The sequence below is a fragment of the Callithrix jacchus genome, chromosome 6, assembly GCF_049354715.1.
Source record: "Callithrix jacchus isolate 240 chromosome 6, calJac240_pri, whole genome shotgun sequence".
NCBI lineage: Eukaryota > Metazoa > Chordata > Mammalia > Primates > Cebidae > Callithrix > Callithrix jacchus.
Window position 1 is genome coordinate 8,727,581 of NC_133507.1, and position 23,213 is coordinate 8,750,793.

Consider the following 23,213-nt stretch of genomic DNA (forward strand, 5'->3'; position numbering starts at 1 on the left):
ATTCCTCCCCAGGAGAACGGCCTCAGCTCAACAATCCAGCTGCTCCTTCCAGCTGTGCAAAAGCTTCCCTCCCCTGCTCCTAGGCTGCAGGCCAAAATTGGTCCCTTGCCCTGGCAGACTTCTACAGGACCTCAGTTTCTCTCTTCTCCTTCCAACCCTCCCTTGGCCTGGCATTCCCCTTTTCCCAGAGGGGCTCCCCTTATGCGTTACTCTTACTCTCCTAAGGCTTCACTGGGTAAGCCTTCAGGCTCAGCCTTTATGAAGAAAAGGGTATCCTTTCCACATTATGAAAGACCCCCATTGAGCCTGCAGGTGAGACAGGGGAGGCTGTTGATCTAGGAAATGAGGGACAACTAGGAACCAAGATACTGGGGAGGAAAAAATATTTGGCATCCTCAAAATATCATCCCCATCATATATTTATATACTTTTCACTGGATTCTAGTTTAGAAGAAAACTAGGTAAGTCTAAAGCAGGTTAGAGAATCATGAAATAATGGAAGATGCCACAAAATTGAACTTCTGCATCTTGCCAGGTTTGTGCTTCATGTAAATCACTGGGGATGATGGGGCTGCTGCTGAACGTGGGGATCTGGTGCCTCCTCGGCATTTGTGGTTTATGTCTTACTGGAAACCTCTTTCGATGGTTTTCGAGTCTGTAATTCATGGTTGTATGTTCTGTATTTTTCCCAAGACCACTGCTGGAATCCTGTATTCACGGCATAATGAGTATTTTATTTTTAGATGTGGATCACCTCTTAGGGAGGGAGTCTGTGGGAAGGTGGGTAATGAACTATTTTTAACATAAATCACAAGTGTCAAAGAAAGTGGTACTATCCAAAGAATAAACAGGAGTGACCACCATTCAGATGCCTATCTGAGGCTCCCACAGCTCCGTAGTTTAAACTGCGTGATATTACTTCAACCATTTGGTCAACAGTGAAGAAAAGGTCCAGGGATTGCCCAAGCATGCTTACTTTCTGTCCTAATTCCTCTGTGTATTTGATTAAATGAAGACAACTTCTCAGGCCTAGGGAAATACTTTTTCCTTCAAAAGTTTCATTAAAACCCCCAATATACTGGTGACTAAGTAACAAGACTGAAACTCTACACAAGCTTTTGTTACATGGATACCTCCGCTTTCGTTGCCTTCGCTGAAGTATTGTGGAGAAAAATGTAGAAAACCTAAAATCCGTTTGCGCTCAGGGATGAGGTAGGTAGGTAGGTAGGTAGGTATGTATGTATGTATGTATTTTGAGACGGAGTTTCGCTGTTGTTACCCAGGCTGGAGTGCAATGGCGTGATCTTGGCTCACCGCAACCTCCGCCTCCTGGGTTCAGGCAATTCTCCTGCCTCAGCCTCCTGAGTAGCTGGGATTACAGGCACGCGCCACCATGCCCAGCTAATTTTTTTTATTTTTAGTAGAAACGGGTTTCACCACGTTGACCAGGATGGTCTCGATCTCTTGACCTCGTGATCCACCCGCCTTGGCCTCCCAAAGTGCTGGGATTACAGGCGTGAGCCACTGCGCCCGGCCAGGGATGAGGTTTAAAAGAAAAAAAAAACAAAAACAAAAAACCTTAAAATCTGGAGCAGAGAATCTGGGGCCCAAAATCTGTCTTTAGAAATCCACGGCACTTTTGCAGATACACTATATTAAAATACTGACGAAGTCCCAGGATAGGGGTACTAGCCGGCTATCTGCCCACACACTATGCAAATAAAAGTAAGGTTTACCATGCAGCGCATTAACATCATTTTCCACGTCTAAAAAAATCCATTAATTGCTAGTACTGTATGAGAAACGTGGGCCTTAAATATTAAAGATGCCTTTTTTTTTATTTTGTGTGGAAGCCAGAGACAGGGAACAACGTAACTGAATTCACCGTCCACTCGCAGGCGCGTTCGTCCCCAGGGCTCCGGGACCGCTGATCCCTGCGTGCGGCCGCCGCGGGACGGCGGACAAAGCTGCAGTGTGGTCGGAAGCGCGGGGCCGGGAGCGGGAGGCCGGCCCGGCGGCAGGAAGGGCGTAGCCGTGGGGTGCAGCGAGGACGGTCTGTGCGGGACGAACGTGCGCAGCGTGGAGTCTGGGGGCCGAGAAGCCCCCGCTGCAAGGCCGGCTGCTGATATTCCCGCCGCGGCGCCGCAGTGCAGGAACCGGCAGCCCTCGCGCCGGGTTCCGGGCGCCGGGCGCAGATAACGGGCAGCTCCGGCTTCGCGGGCGCCGAGCCAGAGCCCACGCCCCCTCCGCCCGGCCGCCCTCAACGCAGACCGCGCGGGCGGGGCGCCCTAGAGGATTTTTTTTTTTTGGTCAAACTTTGGCCACGTGAACCGCCCCTCATTCACTTTTGCGCCAATCGCGCGGCGCGGACGGATCCCGGGAGGGGCCACGACACGCCGCCGGCGGGGCCGCTTCATAACGCGCAGTGCGTGACGTGAGGGGCTCCTGTTGCAATGGCGAGCTAAGCCGGAGGATGTGTAGCTGCGGCGGCGGTGCCGGCCACGAAAAGGACGGGGGCAGGCGCCGCGCGAGCCGAGCCGAGCCAGCTGGGGGACGCGGGCAGGGCGGGACGGGGGCCGGGACGCGGCTGCCACTGTCGTCGCGGTCGTGCCGGTCCCGCGCCTCCGCGCGCCAGCGGGAGGAGCCGCCGCCGCCTCGCGCCCGAGCCGCCGCCGGCGCGCGCCGGGCATGGTCCCCTCTTAAAGGCGCAGGCCGCGGCGGCGGGGGCGGGCGTGCGGAACAAAGCGCCGGCGCGGGGCCTGCGGGCGGCTCGGGGGCCGCGATGGGCGCGGCTGGCCCGCGGCGGCCGCTGCGCTGCCCGGGCCGGGCCTCGCGGCGCTAGGACGGGCTGGCCTCCGCGGGCGGGGGCGGCGGGCTGAGGGCGCGCGGAGCCTGCGGCGGCGGCGGCCCGGCGGGCGGAGCGGCGCGGGCATGGCCGCGCGCGGCCGGCGCGCTTGGCTCAGCGTGCTGCTCGGGCTCGTCCTGGGCTTCGTGCTGGCCTCGCGGCTCGTCCTGCCCCGCGCCTCCGAGCTGAAGCGAGCGGGCCCACGGCGCCGCGCCAGCCCTGAGGGCTGCCGGTCCGGGCAGGCGGCGGCTTCCCAGGCCGGCGGGGCGCGCGGCGATGCGCGCGGGGCGCAGCTCTGGCCGCTCGGCTCCGCTCCAGATGGCGGCCAACGCGACAGGAACTTTCTCTTCGTGGGAGTCATGACCGCCCAGAAATACCTGCAGACCCGCGCCGTGGCCGCCTACAGGTGAGCCCCTGCTCCCCGGGCGCCGCCTCCTGCGTTCCGCATCCCGGCGGCTGGCTTTGCGGGTCCTTCCCTGGCTCTCGCCTCCGCCCGCTTCCTAGGCCTTTCCTGGGCTTCCGGCGGGAGCGGGGTGCCTCGCGGGAGGTGCCGGGCCGGGGGAGAAAAGATGGGAGGCGGGATGGCGAGCGCAACGCTCTAGAACATGGCCTTTGGGGTCAAATGGACTAGTGTGGCCTCACTGGGGTGCCTCTTGCCCTGATTAAGGCACTTTACCCTTTGCAAATCCAAGTCCCTCTTGTTAAAAGAGCCTGACAGATCGGGCCTCCCTCATAATGCTGGGAAACTCATAGAAGAGGACCTATGATAGTGGAGGCAGTTGAGTTATTGTTGGATTCCCTAAAATGAGTACCTTTGTCTTTGAAAATCTAGAGCCCTTGTAGATTAGTTCTAAAACCTTTCTACATCATACTTTCATATTTCGCAGTTGGAGGCACTCGTATAAGTGAAAGAGAATGCTCGCAGCACACTGGACCACACCAGTCGGATGAGTAGAGAGAGACAGAACCTTGGGGGAAAAGCAGTTCTTGGCCCTTGGTAGATTAAGTGGAAAACTGCTTTCTGGTGTTAATTAGTTCAGCATCGTGGTGCTTGCCTGTTATCCAGTAACTCGGCCCACGTTGGCCAAATGAGTCATAAACGCAGCTGGAATCGTGTTCAGGTTTAACAAAGGAATTAGCCAATGTAGGCTTTAGAAGGGAGATGATTTTGGAATGGCCGGTGTGGTTAGAATCAGATTTGTATTGGAGTGAATTTGAAGTTGGAGAGGGTTGTAGACTCAGTAAAGGGATTTGATGGAAACCCTGTGTGTGTGAAGTATAGAAACACTTACTGTATGGATACAGTATGGGTCTTACCCAGCCACAGAACAAACCAGTGTGGGGAATGGTTTTAGAGCATGAATGGTGTGGGAATGAAATTTCAGAGCAGCCAGCGCTGAGCCTGGCTAAGCTGGAGGCTGGCGCAATCTCAGCTCACTGTCACTTCTGCCTCCCGGGTTCAAGCGATTCTCCTGCCTCAGCCTCCCCAGTAGCTGGGATTATAGGCATGCGCCACCACGTCTGGATAATTTTGTATTTTTAGTAAAGACAGGGTTTCTCCATACTGGTCAGGCTGGCCTCGAACTCCTGACCTCAGGTGATCCGCCCGCCTCGGCCTCCCAAAGTGCTGGGATTACAGGTGTGAGCCACCGCTCCCGGCCGCTGTTTGTTCTTATAAGCAATACCTTTACACTTGAGTTTTAAAATGCAGTCTTGGTCAGATTTTTCAGGCAGTAGATGTTGTGAGGGGAAAAGCATGTATGATCTCCCTTGCCTTTAAGGCAGGAAGTGAAGAACGTGAAAGGGGTCTTCAGTGACTGCCCCTTGAATGGCTTGATCTCCATTCCTGCACATTTCCATTAGGGTCCTCCTTAAGTCCAGAGTCCACATCCCTCCATGAAGGGTACTGAGTGGCTGAAAAGCTTAGAATGCAGGTAGCGTAAACATAGACTAACGCAGCACTTTGGGAACCGGGCAGTCAGGACTGTCTCCCAGATCTATCATGCATTACCTGAGGTTTTATGGGAATCATATTTTTTGACCAGAGAAACAGCTACATCAGTAATCGAAGATGAACCGTATAAATGATTTACAGCATGGTTTTGAAAGTAAATCCACATGACTCTAGTGTAGTGACAGACCATGTAAAATCACAATTTTGGGGACAGTTACGAAACTAGTTAGTACAAGTAGTAAATTACCTGACTCCTTTATCTCCCCCCTGCCCCCTAAACAAATGAATTTTCATCGTTACAGTATCAGCATATTCAAATCAGCTGGGGGGCCTAATGCACTATCAATATATTCAAATCAGCTGGGGGGCCTAATGCACTATCAATATATTCAAATCAGTGGGGGGCCTAATGCACTATCAATATATTCAAATCAGCTGGGGGGCCTAATGCACTATCAATATGTTCAAATCAGTGGGGGGCCTAATGTACCAGCAATACTCCAAAAATGCAATGCAAACTAGAACTACTGTTTCACACTTGGGGATGATTTCCCAATCTGGGGCTTGACGCTCTCACTTTTGACCTCCTTTCCACATCTCCTCCCTCATCTTTTTTTGAATGGAAGATTTAATCTCGTTGTTTATTTTTTTTCCAGGTAGTGAGGGGAAAACAGAACAGTTTGCCCCTAGGCTGGGTTCTTCTTAGTGACACCTGCCTTTCTGAGAAAGGAAGACTCCTATCAGGAAGTGCTGTGTCATGTCACTCCAGCTTTCTCACATAAATTTCCATTTGTTTCTCAGATCTTAAGAAGTCAGAGTACTTGGAGGCTGGAGGTGGACTTGCCCTGCCAGTTAGGGTCCTTTGCCTCTCGCCTGCCAACCCTCTGTTTAGACTGACGGCAGGAGATGGCACAAGACGATTTTAGCCTTAAGGCTAAAAGTTAAGGAACTTTTGGGGAAGGCCTTAATTGGGATGGAGGTTATAGGCCATAACATATGATTACAGTTTTACTGTGCTCTGCAGCCCAGGCGAAAAGTCCACACTGAGCCCTTAAATTGGAAATTATGACTCTCGTAGCACAAGATAGAACTCTAGTGAAGAAATGGATGTGCTGAGTTTTACATTTCTCCTGAGAGGTGGTGAATTCATTCTTTATCTTAGAGAAAACTCTAGTTTGGGGTTTGTTTATTTTTAATAAAAAACGACTGTTTGGGTTGTGGATGAAGGAGATGCCAGCACTTTCAGTAAGATGGTACTGTGGTGTCGAATATGGAAAACGTCAGAATTTAGGTCTAGGGACTAGTAGTTAGCAACCTCTTTTTCCAACAAGTGTCTGAGATCCAGAAAGGGGCTAAAAAGGCTTTTGAAAATCCAAGGATGTAAAGCCCGTCCACACTAAAGGCACTGCACTTTGATGGTAGAACGTCTCCATCATTACACTTTTTTTTTTGAGATGGAGTTTCCTTCTTGTTGCCCAGGCTGGAGTGCAATGGCATGATCTCAGCTCACCACAACTACCGCCTCCTGGGTTCAGACAATTCTCCTGCCTCAGCCTCCCGAGTAGCTGGGATTACAGGCGCGTGCCACCATGCCCAGCTAATTTTTGTATTTTTAGTAGAGACGGGGTTTCACCATGTTGACCAGGATGGTCTCTATCTCTTGACCTTGTGATCCACCCGCCTCAGCCTCCCAAAGTGCTGGGATTATAGGCGTGAGCCACTGCTCCCGGCCCATTACACATTTTTACTTTCTAGACCTGCCATCTGCTTGAGGGGTGGATGGGGACCACCAAGACATAGTAGGGCAGTGACAGCTGATAGGAGACAAGAAACAGATTTTTCAAAGCAGGCAAGACAAAACTCAAAGTGTGGCTGATGAGAGACCAGCCAGGGCTGACCTTTGGAGGCCCTGAGTGACACCATAGTGGTTAAGTTCATAGGCGTGATCCTGATTATTTAGGATCCATTTCTTTGTAAAGCACATGTACGTGTGGTCCTTCTCAGACCCTCAGTCCTGGGGGACACTATGGTACACGGAGGCTTGCTCTCATGTTCTTTGGTCAGAGAAATGACAATAAAAAGAGAGTTTCCGCTTGGGTGCTGTAGAGAAAACAGAGGAGGGTTGGGGCAGGGCAGGTGTGTTCTGTCTGTGTTAGGTGATTAGGGAAGGCTGCAGAGGAAGTGGCATTTGGGCTGAGATGTGATCATGAAGAGCCGGTTGTGTGAATATCACTGAGGAGCATCAAGGCCAAGGAAGCACTGGGAACTCCGAAGGCAGGGACCAGCTTGGAAAGGAACACCAAGAGGCCAGTAAAAGAAATGGAAGGGACTCGCTAGTGTCCAGTCTTGTGAAGCTTCATTCCAAATGAATTAGAAAGCCGCTGGAGGGTTTATGCAGGAAAAGGAGGTGGGTAGCTGGGGTTCTGTAAATAAACATAAAATTATTTATTTTGACTCATCTGCAAATTATTTGTATTCTAGGTAATTTCATTTTAAAATGGTACTGTGATTCCTCTGAAGTCATTTATTATGTGAATTAAGGACAGCTTGTCTGGACCTCTGGGTTTCTTGTGTCTTGCATTACTAGCTGCAATTCGTATTTTTCCCATATTTAAAAATGTTCTTCTTAGTTACGTTCTGTGATATATGGAGGGTTAATGTTTATGTAGTTCAGTCTATGTCATTCCCTTTCTGGTTTTAGGTTCACAGTTAGTGCCCTGGAGAGATTTTTAAAGGTAACATTTCTTCCCTAATTCTAGAAAGGGTAGAAATCATCTCAACTTCATTTTTTTCCTCCAATAGTATGTGGTGGCAGCACCACACACTGTTGACAAAGTTCTCATTTCCCTCCCGATCTGAAATGCCATCTCCATCATACTCAGCATTCTTGGGTATGTTTCTGGACTTCGTGTTTTGTTCCATTGATCTTTCTCTCTGTTCTTGTGCCAGTACCACCCAGTGAAATTATTGGAGGTTGAATAATATTTTAATATCCGGTGGACAAGTTCCCCATTGTTATTCATCTGCTTCAGACATTTCTTGGCCACACTCACCTGTTCTTGCTGGGAGAGTTTTTATGCTGTTTAGATTTTTTTAGTCAACATTCTGATAAAAAGAAAAAGGCACGCGTGTTTTGCTGTTTGTCCACTTTTATGCCCACAATCTTGAGCTAATTCGGCACCTTTTATTTGTTTTGGTTCTTACCCTCTCTGGGCTGAAGATAGGGAATGCTTTTATTCTTTCTTTAATGTGGTCAGAAGAAAGAGGTGGATGGTTTCCCTTTGCCCCAGGAGTGATGAAGTGCACCGTTAAAGATGAGCATCAGTCTATAGGGGGCTGTGGGAAGAAAGTTTGAGAAGCAGGAGCTTGAGATCCAGGAATCTTATTTCAAAGTAATGTTATCAGTTAATGAGCTCTTCCTGATGCTTTAAAGGAAGGTGGACTGTTACTTTTACCAACCTTAATGAGATCCTCCTACCTTATGAATCTGAATTCATTTCCTTCTTTCTTTTTTTTTTTTTTGAGACAGAGTTTCACTGTTGTTACCCAGACTGGAGTGCGATGGTGCCATCTCGGCTCACCGCAACCTCCGCCTCCTGGGTTCAAGCAATTCTCCTGCCTCAGCCTCCTGAGTAGCTGGGATTACAGGCATGCTCCACCATGCCCAGCTAATTTTTTGTATTTCTAGTAGAGACGGGGTTTCACCGTGTTGACTAGGATGGTCTCGATCTCTTAACCTCGTGATCCACCCGCATCGGTCTCCCAAAGTGCTGGGATTATAGGTGTGAGCCACTGCGCCCAGCCCATTTCCTTATTTCTTGAGCTAATAAATCATGTTTATCTTGAAGCCTTTCAGAGCAGTCTTCACTTTCGTAGATGGAATTGAATTTGTCTAACATTCATACAGAAGGCTTTTGCATATAAAATTCAAAGCGAACTTTTGGAGCACCAAGTCATTTCAGATGATGGATTTCCTGTAGAAGACTAGTGAACAATGTGGCCCTGAAAATGAGTGTAGTTTTTTATGTCGTGGTTCAAGATCTTGATGCCCTCAAACAGAATATTCCAGGGATAGCTGTGGTAGTCAGTGGGGGATTGTACATGACGGTTTCCACTGTACCGGCAGCTTCACTTTTCCCTGTCCATTAAGTAAGCTGCTGTTTATTGAAAGCAGATTGCTAATACTGGGCCCAGTCTCTGCAGAGTTCATAGTCTCATAGGGAAATGAGTGACGGTATTGGTTGATGAGGATTGTCAAGGTGCTGCCTGAACTCACTGTGGGAGAACAGAAGAAAGAGGCTTACACTCGGTGTGTGAATGGATCAAGAAATGTCTCGCCCGCACTCCCACTTTTTTTTTTTTTTTTTGCCCCTACCTGAGTCTTGGAAGATGAAGAAATGTTTTTGAAGCAGACAACTGCAGGTTTCTTGAAACGCGAAATGGCAGGAATTAGTGAAGGACCAATGAGAAAGGCCAGCTGCTTGGAGCTGGGTGTAGGCTGTGGGTGGAAGACTGGTGGACAGGGCCATGGAGGGAATGTCTGTGCACCAGGCTTAGGAATTTGGGCTTTGTGTGATTGGTGTCCAGAGCTGTCGGTGACATTTCAGCAGGAGAGTAGCCTGATGGGACGTGTGTTTTGGAAGATGAGCCCAGTAGTGTTGCTACTGCAGAGGATGGCTAGAGTTGGACAGGACCGGTACCTGTTGAGGGGCGCTTGGGTAGTGTTTATCAAAAACTCTAAAATGCAGCTCTCCTGAGGTCTAGGAGTTCTAGAAAAGGTGTGCATATGAAGTGGAAATGTCAGATGTCTTAGGTGTCCTGGTTTAGGAGATAAGGACCAAAATTGACCTAACTGATTCATCCATAGTGTGGTCTGCATGTCTAACAGTAAAACTGGTGTGGCGGAAACATTTTTACTGACATGAAGAGAGGCTCAGAATATATTTAAGTGAAAGTAAGCTGTGAGACAGTTTGACCAGTCCAAGGCCCTTTGTGTTTAAACTAAAACAAAGCATATGTTTGTGTAGCCTAGAAAAGGAAACATAAAAGAATGTAGTCACTGTGATGCCAAATGATCGTTGAGACTCTTCTTAGCACTTTTCTATATGTTGTCGTTTTTCTACGGTGAGCAGTTATTTTGTAATAAAGCTACGGTAAAACCACAAAAGATGCAGCTCTGGGAGGAACTGTGCATTGTTTTGGGCATGTGAGGCTGTGGGCATGGAGGTCCGCTAGGCACAGGGCTGCAGGCCGTTCTTGTTTCAGTCACTTACCATTACTTCTCTGCTGAAGTGACAGGACAGGGTTATTTTAGCACACATTTACGTGGTCAGTGTAACGACTGTTTTCCTCCGTGACTGACTTCACGCTTGCAGGTGATACTGGGGAGGATCTGCTGGCAGCATTCTCAATGCAGGGGCCCCAGCTTTTGTGTCTTCAGGACTCAGTGCCTCCATCTGTCGTTGATGCCTTTTTGGCTTCTGGTTGGGGATGGAATTGGGGTGAACAAGAAAACCTAGTTACAGTTTAGAAGCGTAAAAGCTGTCCATCTCCTCACCTGAATTCAGTGTCATTTCTGAAGTATTTATAGCTACAGCATTTATTCCATAGACAAATATGTTTTCTGGATGATTAAAAATAAGGTACAGTGTGCTCTGATTTGGTGTCAAGTTGGTGTTTGTAAACGAAACACCTGAGGTTTATTGACAGTGTAGTTGTTGACACCCTTGCAGTTGTGGTTTTGTAGGTGGACCGTAGGCACACAGGCTGACTGTTAACTTCGCTATCGGTATATTTCCCATGGTAGTGTCCGCAGATAATTGGGCGAGACTTAGAGTAGCACATGGATCCAGGCACAGAATGTGGCCTCAGAAGCTAATGCTGGAATCAAGTTTTCTGGCCTTCAGTTAAATCCAGCCTGGGGATTGCAAAGGTGTCCTTGATCAGCAGGTTCTGCTCCGGTTTTCATGTCGCCAGGCCGTGCACACTGAGAGCGGGTCGGAGAGTGGTTGAAGTGTGTGGAAGGCTGTTCTTACCCGCGATGACAGTTTTCCCAGCCTTCTCGGTGTCCAAGAGACTGGAAAAGGGATATGGGGGATCACCTGGGAGGCGTGTGTGGAGTGGAAAACCCAAAGGGCTGGCCCGTGGAGGCTGTAGAGCCAGGTTGGCTGGTGACTGTTAGGTGGGCTTCATACAGGGTTAGTGCCTCAGTCCAGGAAGATGGTGATTTGCAAAGTAGCCGGCCAGAATAAGCTCAGGGTTCTGTAATTGTTTGTGTTAAACAATACTCATTTTTGGCTCATGCAGATTATTGAGTATTGGTTGTGTATTTACACTTTTAACTGTACAGCAGCGATATGCAAATTATATAAAGTAGCTCTGCAACTCTTTCAAGCTTTGGAAATGTCTCATGAGATCAGAATTTGCCCTCTGTTATTTCCACTCCCAATTTTAATTCTTAGTTCCAAAAGTGGCCAATTTGTGGTCTCTGTTCCCATTCTTGTGAACCTGGGCTCAAAGGGCATGGTCCTCTTAGCTCTTAATACCTCGGAATGCCCCCTGGGCTTGTGCCCAGGCCGCTATTGAGGTGGGGACCTGTAATCCACCCCACCAACAGCTTAATTAAGAAGAAAAAAGGCTCTTTAATGCTTGTTTTCCCCTTAAGTCTGTTTTTTAGGGTGGACAGTAGCAAGTATAATTTGATTTTTCTTTTAAAATAATTTTCCCACCATTCACAACCTCTGTTGTGTTTTCCCACCTTCTTTTAAAACTAATTTGAGATTGTGCAGGTCATAAGGACGTGCACAATGAGACAGTTGAAGGTTTTGAAAGAGGAAACCACATACACGGAAGTGGGAAACTGCAACTGAATGCCTTTGCTGCAGAGCTCTTGGGACCAAGGCAGAAGATGGAGTTGAGGGACTGAGCAGTGTTGGCAGCATCCTGCCAGTGGGGATTCCTTCCAGCTGAAGAGAGGCCCATGGCATCACTTGGTAGCCTTGAAAGACCTCTGCCTTTTCTCAAGGCGCATGGCTCTGACTGGCAGCGTAGAGCCCTCCATGTACTTTTTTGGGAGGATGAACTCGGACTGCTGCTCCATCACACTGTGCTTCCTGTAAGGAAACTTATCATGTTTGACCTACTTTCTCCATCATTGACCTAGGGAGAAGTTTCCCTCAGGCCTTGGTATCTGAAAGAGTTTTTACCCTTAACCCTGAAGAGTAGGACACAGTCTTGTGACTTCTCATGGCTGCCTGCTGGAAAGTTTGTAGCTGAATTTGGGCCCATCACTAGCAGATCCACAAGGCACATGATGGCGGATAGGTCTCAGCACAGGAGCGCAGTGCAATTGGAGTGTTTACTCCTGAGAGTGCTCTGACTGATTCAGGCTTTGCTCTGGACAGGGCATTCCCAACCAGGAGTTGCCTTTTGTTCCTTGCTTTGAGTTTTCTACTCTTACTTTTCATTGGTGTTATTTTCTTGCTGATTTTTCTCATCCTATATACGTTTTGGTTAAGATGTCTTAAATCCCTTCTCTAATGGGGAAGAATGTAAATACAGCCGGCCTTGCATATCTGCTACATCTGTGGATTCCACCATCCATGGATGGAAAAGATTTGGGGGGAAAAGCAATAAAAAATAACAATATAATAATAATACAAATAAATACAATATTTACATAGCATTTACATTGTACTGGATATTATAAATAATCTAGAGATGATTTAAAGTATATAGGAGGATATGTGAAGGGTTAAGCAAATACCGCAGCATTTTATATCAGGGACTTGAGCATCTGTGGACTCTGGGGTCCTAAGATCACTCCCCCTTGGATACTAAGGAACAACTGTATATACACGTAATTCCTGTTATCTATCAGTTCTAGAAAGGGAAAAACCCATATTCTCCCTTCTTTAACTTCTGGGATGATTTTATCATGAGTCCCTTCAAACTGACTGCTATGTAACCATCAGCACATATAATAGTGATTTGGGGAAACTCAAGGAAAATCTTCCTATCTTTTTAATGGTAAATAATAGGATAACTATCAAAGTTTAAAAATTGCAATAGAAACTACTCAGTCTTACTCCATTTTTCTTTCAGTTTTTCCTGTAGGATAAAAAAATGTGGCTGGGTGCGGTGGCTCACGTCTGTAATCCCAGCACTTTGGGAGGCTGAGGTGGGTGGATCATGCGGTCAAGAGATCGAGACCATCCCGGCCAACATGGTGAAATCCCATCTGTACTAAAAATGCAAAAATTACCTGGGCCTGGTGGTACATGCCTGTAGTCCCAGCTACTCAGGCTGAGGCAGGAGAATCTCTTGAAACTGGGAGGTGAAGGTTGCCGTGAACCGAGATCAGGCCACTGCACTCCAGCCTGGCAACACGGCAAGACTCAGTCTCAAAAAAAGTTTTTGTTACAAAAGTAAAAACTCTCTGTTGTCACGTTTTTATTTCTTTGGTTGCTTGTTAGTTTCAAAGCTTTTGCCCAGTTAAAACTTTTTTTTCTAACTCTAAATATACCTGTTGCAGAAAACTTAGAAAATGTAGAAAACTTAAAGAAGACTATTGGCTGGGTGTGGTGGCTCATGCCTGTAATCCCAGCACTTGGGGAGGCTGAGGTGGGCGGTCATATCACGAGGTCAGGAGTTCGAGACCAGCCTGACCTGGTCTTGACTAAAAATACAAACTGCCTTGTAAAAATACAAGACAGCAAAAAATACAATGCTGTCTCTACTAAAAATACAAAAATTAGCTGGGCATGGTGGTAGGCACTTGTAATCCCAGCTACTCAGGAGGCTTGTTTGAACCGAGGAGGCGGAGGTTGCGGTGAGCCGGGATTGCCCCATTGTACTCCAGCCTGGGTGACAGGATGAGACTCCGTTTCAAAGAAAAAAAAAAAGTTATTAAATCCTTTCTGGTTTTCCCATCCAAAGATAACCACGGTCAATACTTTGGGGTGGAGTTGTACTATTTTATTTTTGTATATGTACTTTTGTTCCCTTGGTAAGCCACATCACAAGTGTATACTGTTGCCTGCTTTTTAAACTTACCCATATCTTATGAATGTTTACCAAGGACAAGTGTCATGCTATAGATTTACTTTTGTACAGAAGTATATTTTATGTAGTTTTTCTTAAGACAATGAATAGAAATGGAGACTATGGTATTAACCCATTTATGCCTAGTGTTCCATTATTGGAACTCTAAGTTTCTGGGAGTTATTTATATCCTACTGCTCAAGGTCATCACCAGGGTCTGATTTTCCACACAAAAAAATTACAGCCTCTGGTATAAATGGGTCAGGTCCTAACCAGCAAAGGCATTCCTTAGCTAAGCGGATATTGGTCCAGTTGAATTACTTAACTGTGATATAACTCAGTATAGGGATAGCATTTAGAAACCTAGAGCAATGGAAGAGTCACTTGGCACTCTCAAATTTCAGCTGTCTTATCTGGGCTTGAGCAAGAGTTGGATGTCAGTTCATTGAAAATGAGCTTTCTGGCAAGGCCTCTGCAAACGTTTTGTCGTTTTAATTAAGTGAGAGTTCTTTGCTCCCGGTAACAAATGTGTTGATGGCAAAGCTGACGTTTGCTTATGAAAATGAAGGAGCTGGACCTGTTGATATTGCAGAAGAGCGGCCCCCTTGCTGCTTCAGCAGCATTTCCTTCAGTTCTTTGAAATTATTACTGCATCCCCTCCTCCTTCCTCAGGATGGTCGGGAATCACGATTTATGTTCCAGACCTCGTTCACTTTGTGGAGCTATTTAAGTTAAAGGACCCTAATTGAAAAGATCATAATTTCTTAAGATTGGAGGGTTTACAGAGACTTGACATCGAGCGAGTTCCCTCAAACCACCAGTCATTTAGAACAGAAAAGGACAACATGAGGTTTTTTCCCCCGGGTTACCTAAAAAGGAACAGATAATAATTAGGTGGAGTTACCATGAAACTGTAGGGTTGAGGTTAGACTGTCTGTTTTTAAAATTAATTGGTTTCTCTTCTTGGGCAAATTACACCATTTCAAGTCATAGTTGAGCCATTAATTGTGTACGTGCTGGTTGTACTGCCAGGGCCGCCTTCACTGAATTCTCTCTGGTGGGGCACATGGGAAGTAGGGCCAAACTAAGATGAAGTTTCATCCTCAGTCTAATAGGAAAGTTTCTGGTGTTCTAAAGCAAAAACACGTGTGAAATTTACAGTCTTAGACTTCTATCCTGTAGCATTGTCTAAAGTTGATCGTAAGAAAGGGTTTCAATACATAGCATGAGACTCACGTTTTTAGCCAGAAATGTAAGAAGCATTTTTCAGATTACCTGTGCTCCATGTACCCCGAGACTGACTAGTCCATGTGGAGCCCACACTTTCCTGTCTTCCTTTTCTTTCACTACCTTATTGGATTTGCAGACTCTTGTCTTCACTAATAGTAAGTCATACTTATCTTGTGCCAGGCAGGCTTCTAAGTACTTTACAGAGAACTCATTTAACTGTCACAGCAACCCCAGTTTACAGAGAAGGAAACTGAGGCACAGAGTAACTCAGCCAAAGTGGAGCTGGGATTCTCACCCCCATGGCCTGATTCCAGAACCAGCTCTTGACCATGATGCTGTAGATTGCCTCCTTAGTATGTTGTTCTTTGAAGGCAGGCATTTCTTACCCACCCCATCTCCCAAATAACATCATGGTGTCTTAGTATCTTCATGGCTTCCTAGCTTGAAAATTTCTCAAAGATACAAGATAGAAATGATTTCTGACCTTTTGAAACACATGTGGCACCATTAAGTCACTTACTGTACACGAGTGGGCAGTATTCAGTCCACACACTTACTGACCTCTATTATGTGCCAAGCACTGAAATTATTTACATCTTCAAAGAATTGTTATGTCTGCCAACAAATGAAACACATTTCTCCATAAAGAGAGCATTAGCAGGGGCTGCTTGATTTGAATGGGGGGTCATTGCCATGTAATTTGGTCCTTGCTGACTTCGCAAAGCTGGAGGAGTTCTGAGAAGTTCTCTCTCCTCCAGATGTCACTGCATCGGAAGACTGTGTGGCTTGTCACATATTCTGTGCAGGTTGCAGTTCAGTCTCATTTGCAAAAGGACTTGTCCCTTTATAGGTGGGATTGACTTTTAATGAATTGCCACATCTCTATGTTTGTTCTGCATCCTTTTTCTTCAGGAGCATATCCTTTATGAAAACGAAGTGCAGTACCTAGTATAGTGTCTCTTAATACCAGGGAATGAATGTATGGGCTGAATTTGTTTCTATTTCTTTGTTAATGAGTTCTTTAAGTGGCATAAGAATATGGGTCCATTTTAATTCCACTAACTAAGAGAAAACACTAACAACACCATCTTATGTCCATTCTGTGATTCTGACATCTCAGAAATTAGGGTGCATTTTATCGTTACTGGCGTCATGGGATTATGATTGGCAGTATTTTTTAAATTTGTTGTTGATAGATAAAACAGTGGTGCAGCTTGCAATCAGCATCCTAAATTTGATGAAAAATGGCATGTATTTAATCCTTGCACTTTCTGAGAGGCGTGTTGGCGGAAAGTTGAATTCCATTGAATTTTGCCTCTACTTGAAAGAGATACATTTGAAGTTGTTTTTATTTTTCATATTTGGGTTTGGAAGAGAAAAGCCAGTCATTTGTTTTCCAAGTACTTCATTGTAAGTTGTTTTTAAAGTTACAAATGTAGTATCATGTTTAGAATTTTGTAAGAAGATGAAAAAAGTTCTGGAAATGGATGGTGGTGATGGCTGCTCAACACTGTGAGTGCCGCTGAACTTCTCATTTAGAAATGCTTAAGATGATTCGTTTTACGTTATGTATATTTTATCACAGTAATTTTTTTTCAAAACAAGTAATATACTTACACAGTTGTCCTTCGATAGAGAGATGCATAGAATAAAAAGTGAAAGTCGCCTTTGTCCATACGCATTCCACCTCCTCCCAGTTTCCCTCCTTGTGCACTTCTTCCCAGAGGTTTGGTGTGCATCTTTTCAGATACTTCTCTCCGAAGACTTTCCCTTAAAGACGTGCGTGGATTTCATTAATCCTTCAAGTCATTTTTTGCTATAATAAATACACTTGTGACAGTTAGGTAAAATAAAATTTAAGAGAACATCATCTGGTAACTGCTCTTTTGATCTTAGGATTAAATTTACTATTTTATTCTCCATGATATGTTTTTCTTGGAAGTAGTCTGTATAAATGAATTATTGTAGCTAAACAATTTTAGCTCTTAATACATAGTGAAAAGAAAGTATGAGGAAAAGCGTGACATGCTAGCCTTAAACTAGCTGCCCAGCAGAAGCAGCCTTTACATGGTTTCCTTGCAGTTGACCACTCTTCTCCCTGTTGGTGGGCAGCTGTTGTCTCTTAAACCCTGGTCTGGGCTGCTGCCGTGGTTTATTCAGTGGTCTTCCTGTGTCCATTCTGGCTTCCTTTGGCCCTCTTCTCTCTTCCTGGGGAGTTGAGAATGTGTGGGCCTTCATCTTGTCTTCTGCTGCATTCCGTTTAGAGGCTTCCTGTGGCCTTTGCAACACAGAGGCCTGCATCTCTGGTGCACTCTGCCGGGCCCTGCACATTTGCCTCTGTATTACTCCATTCTCACACTGCTGACAAAGACATACCCAAAATAGGTAATTTGTAAAGAAACAGAGGTTTAATAGACTCATAGTTCTGTGTAGCCGAGGAGGTGTCACAATCATGGTGGAAAGTGAAAGGCACGTCTTACATGGTGGCAGACGAGAGAATGAGAACCAAGCCAAAAGGGAAACTCCTTGTGAAACCATGAGATCTCATGAGACTTATTCACTAACCATGAGAACATGTGGGGGAAACTGCCCCCATGATTTACTTATCTCCCACTGGGTCCTTCCCACAACCTGTGGAATCATGGGAGCTATAATTCAAGAGGAGATTGGGGTGTGACACAGCCAAACTGTATCAGCCTCCTTCCTCGCCTCACAACACCCCTTTTCTGCCCTGAATTCCTTGATGTTTACCCTGTTTCAGGGGAAGGCTCCCTGTTCTGTTGGTCTAGCTCATGTCCTATGCTCTGCCCTTTGGGAGTACTTCTCTTAGTTCATAGTAATGAATTAAGTCCCATCATTCTCATTAGTCTCATTATTCTGATAAGTGTCTGTCTTTCCCGATGTCCTCTCCATGAGTTGGGGACCATGTTTTTGAGTGAGCCAGGTGATTTTTGTTTTTTTGTTTTACAGAGCTGAGAAGTTTGTAGGTAGGGAGTTGATAATATCACAGAATTAATCTGTATACCTAGACCTTGGTGCCCTGGCAGTTTGGTTTTCAGCCATAACTAAACAGTTTTAACACTCATCATTTTTTGTTGGGGATTTTTTGAAAATCAGACTTTGCAGTAACCAGGGTTTTCATTAAGAGGAAGCAAGCAGGCCAACTAGCTTTTTTATCATCCCATTGAACATGGTGATACAAAATGAGCAGGTATGTGAATTCCTGAAAATCAGCTTGGAATAAACTATTCTCTGACTGATACTTATTTTAATTCCAGAACGTGGTCCAAGACAATTCCTGGGAAAGTTGAATTCTTCTCGAGTGAGGGTTCCGACACATCTGTACCGATTCCAGTAGTGCCACTACGGGGTGTGGACGACTCCTACCCCCCCCAGAAGAAGTCTTTCATGATGCTCAAGTACATGCATGACCACTACTTAGACAAGTATGAATGGTTCATGAGAGCAGACGATGACGTGTACATCAAGGGAGAGCGTCTGGAGAATTTCCTGAGGAGTCTGAATAGCAGCGAGCCCCTCTTCCTTGGGCAGACAGGCCTGGGCACCACGGAAGAAATGGGAAAACTGGCCCTGGAGCCTGGTGAGAACTTCTGCATGGGAGGGCCTGGCGTGATCATGAGCCGGGAGGTGCTTCGGAGGATGGTGCCGCACATTGGCAAGTGTCTCCGGGAAATGTACACCACCCATGAGGACGTGGAGGTGGGAAGATGCGTCCGCCGGTTCGCAGGGGTGCAGTGTGTCTGGTCTTACGAGGTAAGAACAGAATTCTTTACCATGGGAAAAGCTTAATTTTGTCAACTTTGTCATTAGTTCTGAGTGTGTCATAGGAAACTAGAGATGATACTCTCTTCTAGGGTTAAAGTTGGTATTATTCTACATTTTTAGCCTTAGATTAAAAGAAATAATAACGGCATTTGGGGTGTAAAGAAAAGATAACGGCTTGCTGATGGTCACAGTGATATTATCTTGATTATCCAGAAAATCATCTTGTCTAACTTTTGCTGATTCCACAGATGTGATCGCTAAGAGTGTCGGGTATCTCCCTGTTTGTTTTCCCAAAGCCCTGGCTGTTCTCATCTGGTCATAATGACCTACATAGTTTAGAAACTTAACATGTTTTGAATGTGTAAAAGGAATAATGATGTAAAAAAAACCATTAGCATTTGGCTTTGCATTTGTCGTGTACCTTGAGTCTTCAGATAATTATGGTCTGTGAGTTTACAAATAGTTGTTGCTTTCAGAATAGGTGTCATGTCAGCTTCTGAGTTACCGTGACACATACATGAAATTTGCAGAAGGAAGTCTGCTTGTAGATGTTTTCTCTGTCGCTGTTCTAGAGAAGATGAGTTGGCTTTGGACGTGCCTCTGTTGTGATTGGCGATGTGCTCCCTTTGCCTGCACTTTGCAGGATCTGATATCAGTTAGGGTGAAAAAAGTTATGTAGGTTGTGTTGTCTTTAGGTTGATAAACTATTGGCAGTTGTGAGGATCAGAAGGAGTTGCTGGATCTTTTGCCTAAGAAAAAGAATCCACTTGCTGATACCAACTGTTAGCTTTTCTCTGAACTAACTTTCTAAAGCATGTACTTGAGTGAAAGAATAGTATTCTTGCCAGTACTTGTCTACCCCTTGACTTGATTTTAGATGTCTGCTAATCACTCTTACTTATTTTTTTGTTTGAACTTTGGGGAAGTGGACATTTTCAAGTATGCAGGGTGTGGTCATGTAATTTTTAATTATAAAGTCACAAAGATACATTTTAAATTCTAAATGTGGTCTTGAGTGAGCTCTTTAATCCCTGTGTGCCTTACATTATCCCCCCAAACCCAGCACACAGGGGAAGGCATACTAGGCCTGCAGGATCTCTCTCTCTATTGTCACGGATTTTTGCAGTGAGGAAAGCTGTTTGAGGATTTCACGGTGCTTTAAGCAGAATACAGCTGGCAATGTTTCTGCATTTTCCCCATCCTAATTAAGTAGTTATAGCCTTGACACATTTCTTTATGGTTAAAATATGTAACACTCATATAGTTTGGAACTTTCCCTGATCATCATTTCTGAGAAGCCAGCTTTCTTGCTGGAATCATAAAAGATAGACCTTCTTTTGGGAGGGATTTTTAAAAGTACGTCTTAGGGTGATCTTGTTATATACTGCTGGACAGACACCAACAGAGCCGGTGTCTTCAGTTTGATCAAGAACTTGGTTTAGCATTAGTGCCAAGATGCAGTTAGCAAGTGTCATCTTGGGGTTGTGGGGGTGGGAAGCCGTTACAGGGATGGTTTTTCTCTGATATAATGTAATCAGAAAAGGTTTCTGATGGCCCAGGAAGGGGTGCCTGGAATTATCCTGTCTGGACGCTTGGAGCCCCTTCTTAGGCTTGATGCCACTGTACCTGGTTAATTTTTGTATTTTTAGTAGAGACAGGGTTTCACCATGCTGGCCAGGCTGGTCTTGAACTCCTGACCTCAGGTGATCCTACCTGCCTTGGCCTCCCAAAGTGCTGGGATTACAGGTGTGAGCCACCGAGCCTGTCCAGCCACTCTGCACTTCTCTAAATGCTGTGTGGTGACAGAGCTTTGACTCAGTGTTGCGGGCGTCTCCACAGGGACTTGTGCCACAGGGCCCTCCCACCTGCAGTACCCAGAGCTCTCTTTTTCTCTTCTGTGCGCTGCCTTGCCTGTGTCTTGGCCCATATTTCTCCTGAAATGTTGTCTGTCTTATGGTTTTGTTGAAGTGCTTTATTGTGGGTAGAGTATCTCTTCACAGAGTAGAACTTACCTTTTCACCTTAATTGTGGAATTTTTATCGTCCACGAATTGTGAATCTTAAGTGCAGGCTAATGCGTCGTCGTTTGCCTTCACAGGTTATGCTTTTGTGCCTTGTTTAAGAAACTCTTCCCTTCCTTAGGTCACAAATTTTTTTCTCCTCTATATTTTCTCATATGTTTAAAGTGTTGCCTTTGACATGTAGTTTTTTATTATAATTTTAAGAGTTACATCAATTGGAATACTTAACATCTTGTTAGACCTTTGATTTCTATTTTTTTCTCTTTTCTTAAGGCTTTAAGTGCTTCTAACCTAAGTTGTTATTCGGGTTTATCATTGTGTTCACCACTCGGGTAAGATTAATCCTTTGTGTGGATGAGGAAGTTTTGCTTAACTTCCTGTAAATCTAGTTTCCCCATTAAGGCTCACATTATGGGAAATTATTGAGGTGGAGTCTTATGTTAAAGACAATTATGTTAAGCTTTGAGGCTTGGAAGGCGCTTATTCTGTCCTTTTATAAACCCAGCCAGAAGGCAGAATTTTTTTTTGGCAAGTAGAAGTAATACCTTGGGGTAACACTTAGGTAATTAAAATGACTTGTGAGGAACAACTGTGAAAATCAAAGTCCAGCTTCATTTCGGAACTTGTTTTCATGATTCTTGGTGGTTATTAATAAACAGCGCTGAGAACCTTGTTTGGAAATAATGTTAAATTCACAGAAAAGTCACAGGAGGGTGAGAGCGTAGGCCTCGAGGCTGGAGAAGAGCTGAGAGGAGCTCAGCTCCCGGTCCCCCCTAGCCACGTGGTGTCAGCAATATTGACTCAACTCAGGCGAGGTTTTTTTGAGAATTATTACTGAAAGATTTGAAATAGGAATTCATTTTATCTAGGCAAATATATGAAATACTACACTATTAATAAGAGGGAACAAAAAGTTGACTTAGGTAACCTGTTCATTCTGTCTTTAACTTTTGAGTTGATGTGTGTTATACCTATGGAAAAGTGCACAGGTGTAAGTGTAGAACTCAGTGGATTTTCACAGACTGCGTGCAGGCAGCCGGGACCCAGATCTTTCTCTCCTTTATTTTCATGTGTTTGACTAGGGGTGAAGGTGTAGACAGTAATCATTATTAATGACATTTGGAGATAGGCAGAGGTAGATTTGACAACTTTAATATGTTAATTGTTTTTAATAGCAAAGAAATCCTGTCACGTGACTCAAAGCTCAGAAGTGCAAAGGGCTTATAGGAGTACGTCTTTCTACGTCTGCCTCCAACCCCTGAGCTTCCATTGTGAGTCAGCCCACCGTGCCTCCTTATGGAGGTATCCTGTGTGTCATGTCATATACCAGCAATTAAGTTTCTGCTTCTCTCCCCATTTATATGAATGGTAGCATAATAGCGACTATCTGCATCTTAGAAGATTTCCCGTTTGGTAAATAAAAGAACTTTGTCTTTTTGATGGACATTCAGGCTATTTCTAGTTATTTCAGCAGTGTTTCTAGGCAGCCATTTAGCCCAAGGCTCCCCAGCCTTTTTTCCCTCATGACATTGACTCAATTCACTCACAGAGGAGCCTGCCTCCAAGGGCTGCTATTACCCCAAGCCCTAGGTGCTGCCCAACCCCAACCCCCCCCACCCCCCCCAGCCTCAAACACCCTAGGCCTGGAAGGATTGTTACCTGGGCACAGGTGGAACTTGTTCATGTTACACCCGCACACCAGAATATGCAGTTATGAAGCTCTGAGTTCGCTATCAAGTACTTGTTAAGGGCTCATTAATGAGCCTGGAACTGCCCTCTGAATTGGAGAAAAACTGCAAAAGATTGAAACATGAATGGCTGCCTTTTTCTCCCTCAAGGACTTTAGAGTAGTTGAGGAGACAAAGACCATATGTTCATGAAACAGTTGAAGAGAAATTAAAAATATGAAACCCAGTTACACTGATTTTAAATATAAAACAGTGCAGGGAAGGGTGAAATGGTAACGTTCTTTTTATAGGGAGGCACATCATCAGGGGAAGCTGGAGTTTGCAGCGAAATGTGTAAAAAGATAAAGTCTTCCTTGTTGGTCGGACTGTCTTATAAAGGAATGTTGAACATCCATATATCAGAAGCCTGGGATATTTTTCCCTTTACTAATAGAAGAAATAAGTTTTTTTTTAATTGACGCATTATAATTGTACATATTTGTGGGGGTATAGTTTAATGTATACATGTATATGTTGTATAATAATCAAATCAGGAAGGTTAACACATCCATCACCTCATGAGAGGTTTTTGAAGAAATAATTTTTCTTGACTGTTAGTTGTCATGGAGATGGTTTGTGTTACAGTATTTCCTTCTCCACTCATTTAGG

The 23,213-nt window shown here is 45.2% G+C and overlaps 1 protein-coding gene across 1 annotated transcript in view; it reads left to right on the plus strand.

Moving 5' to 3' along the window:
* Positions 1-2,440: 2,440 nt before the first annotated feature.
* The window catches only part of CHSY1 (chondroitin sulfate synthase 1), a 72,336-nt gene continuing 51,563 nt past the window's right edge, over positions 2,441-23,213 (plus strand). The window contains exons 1-2 of the mRNA XM_002749084.7: positions 2,441-3,251; positions 18,350-18,845. Of these exons, the coding sequence (XP_002749130.2) occupies positions 2,932-3,251; positions 18,350-18,845 (816 nt within the window). The 5' untranslated portion in view covers positions 2,441-2,931. The remainder of the gene's footprint in view (positions 3,252-18,349; positions 18,846-23,213) is intronic.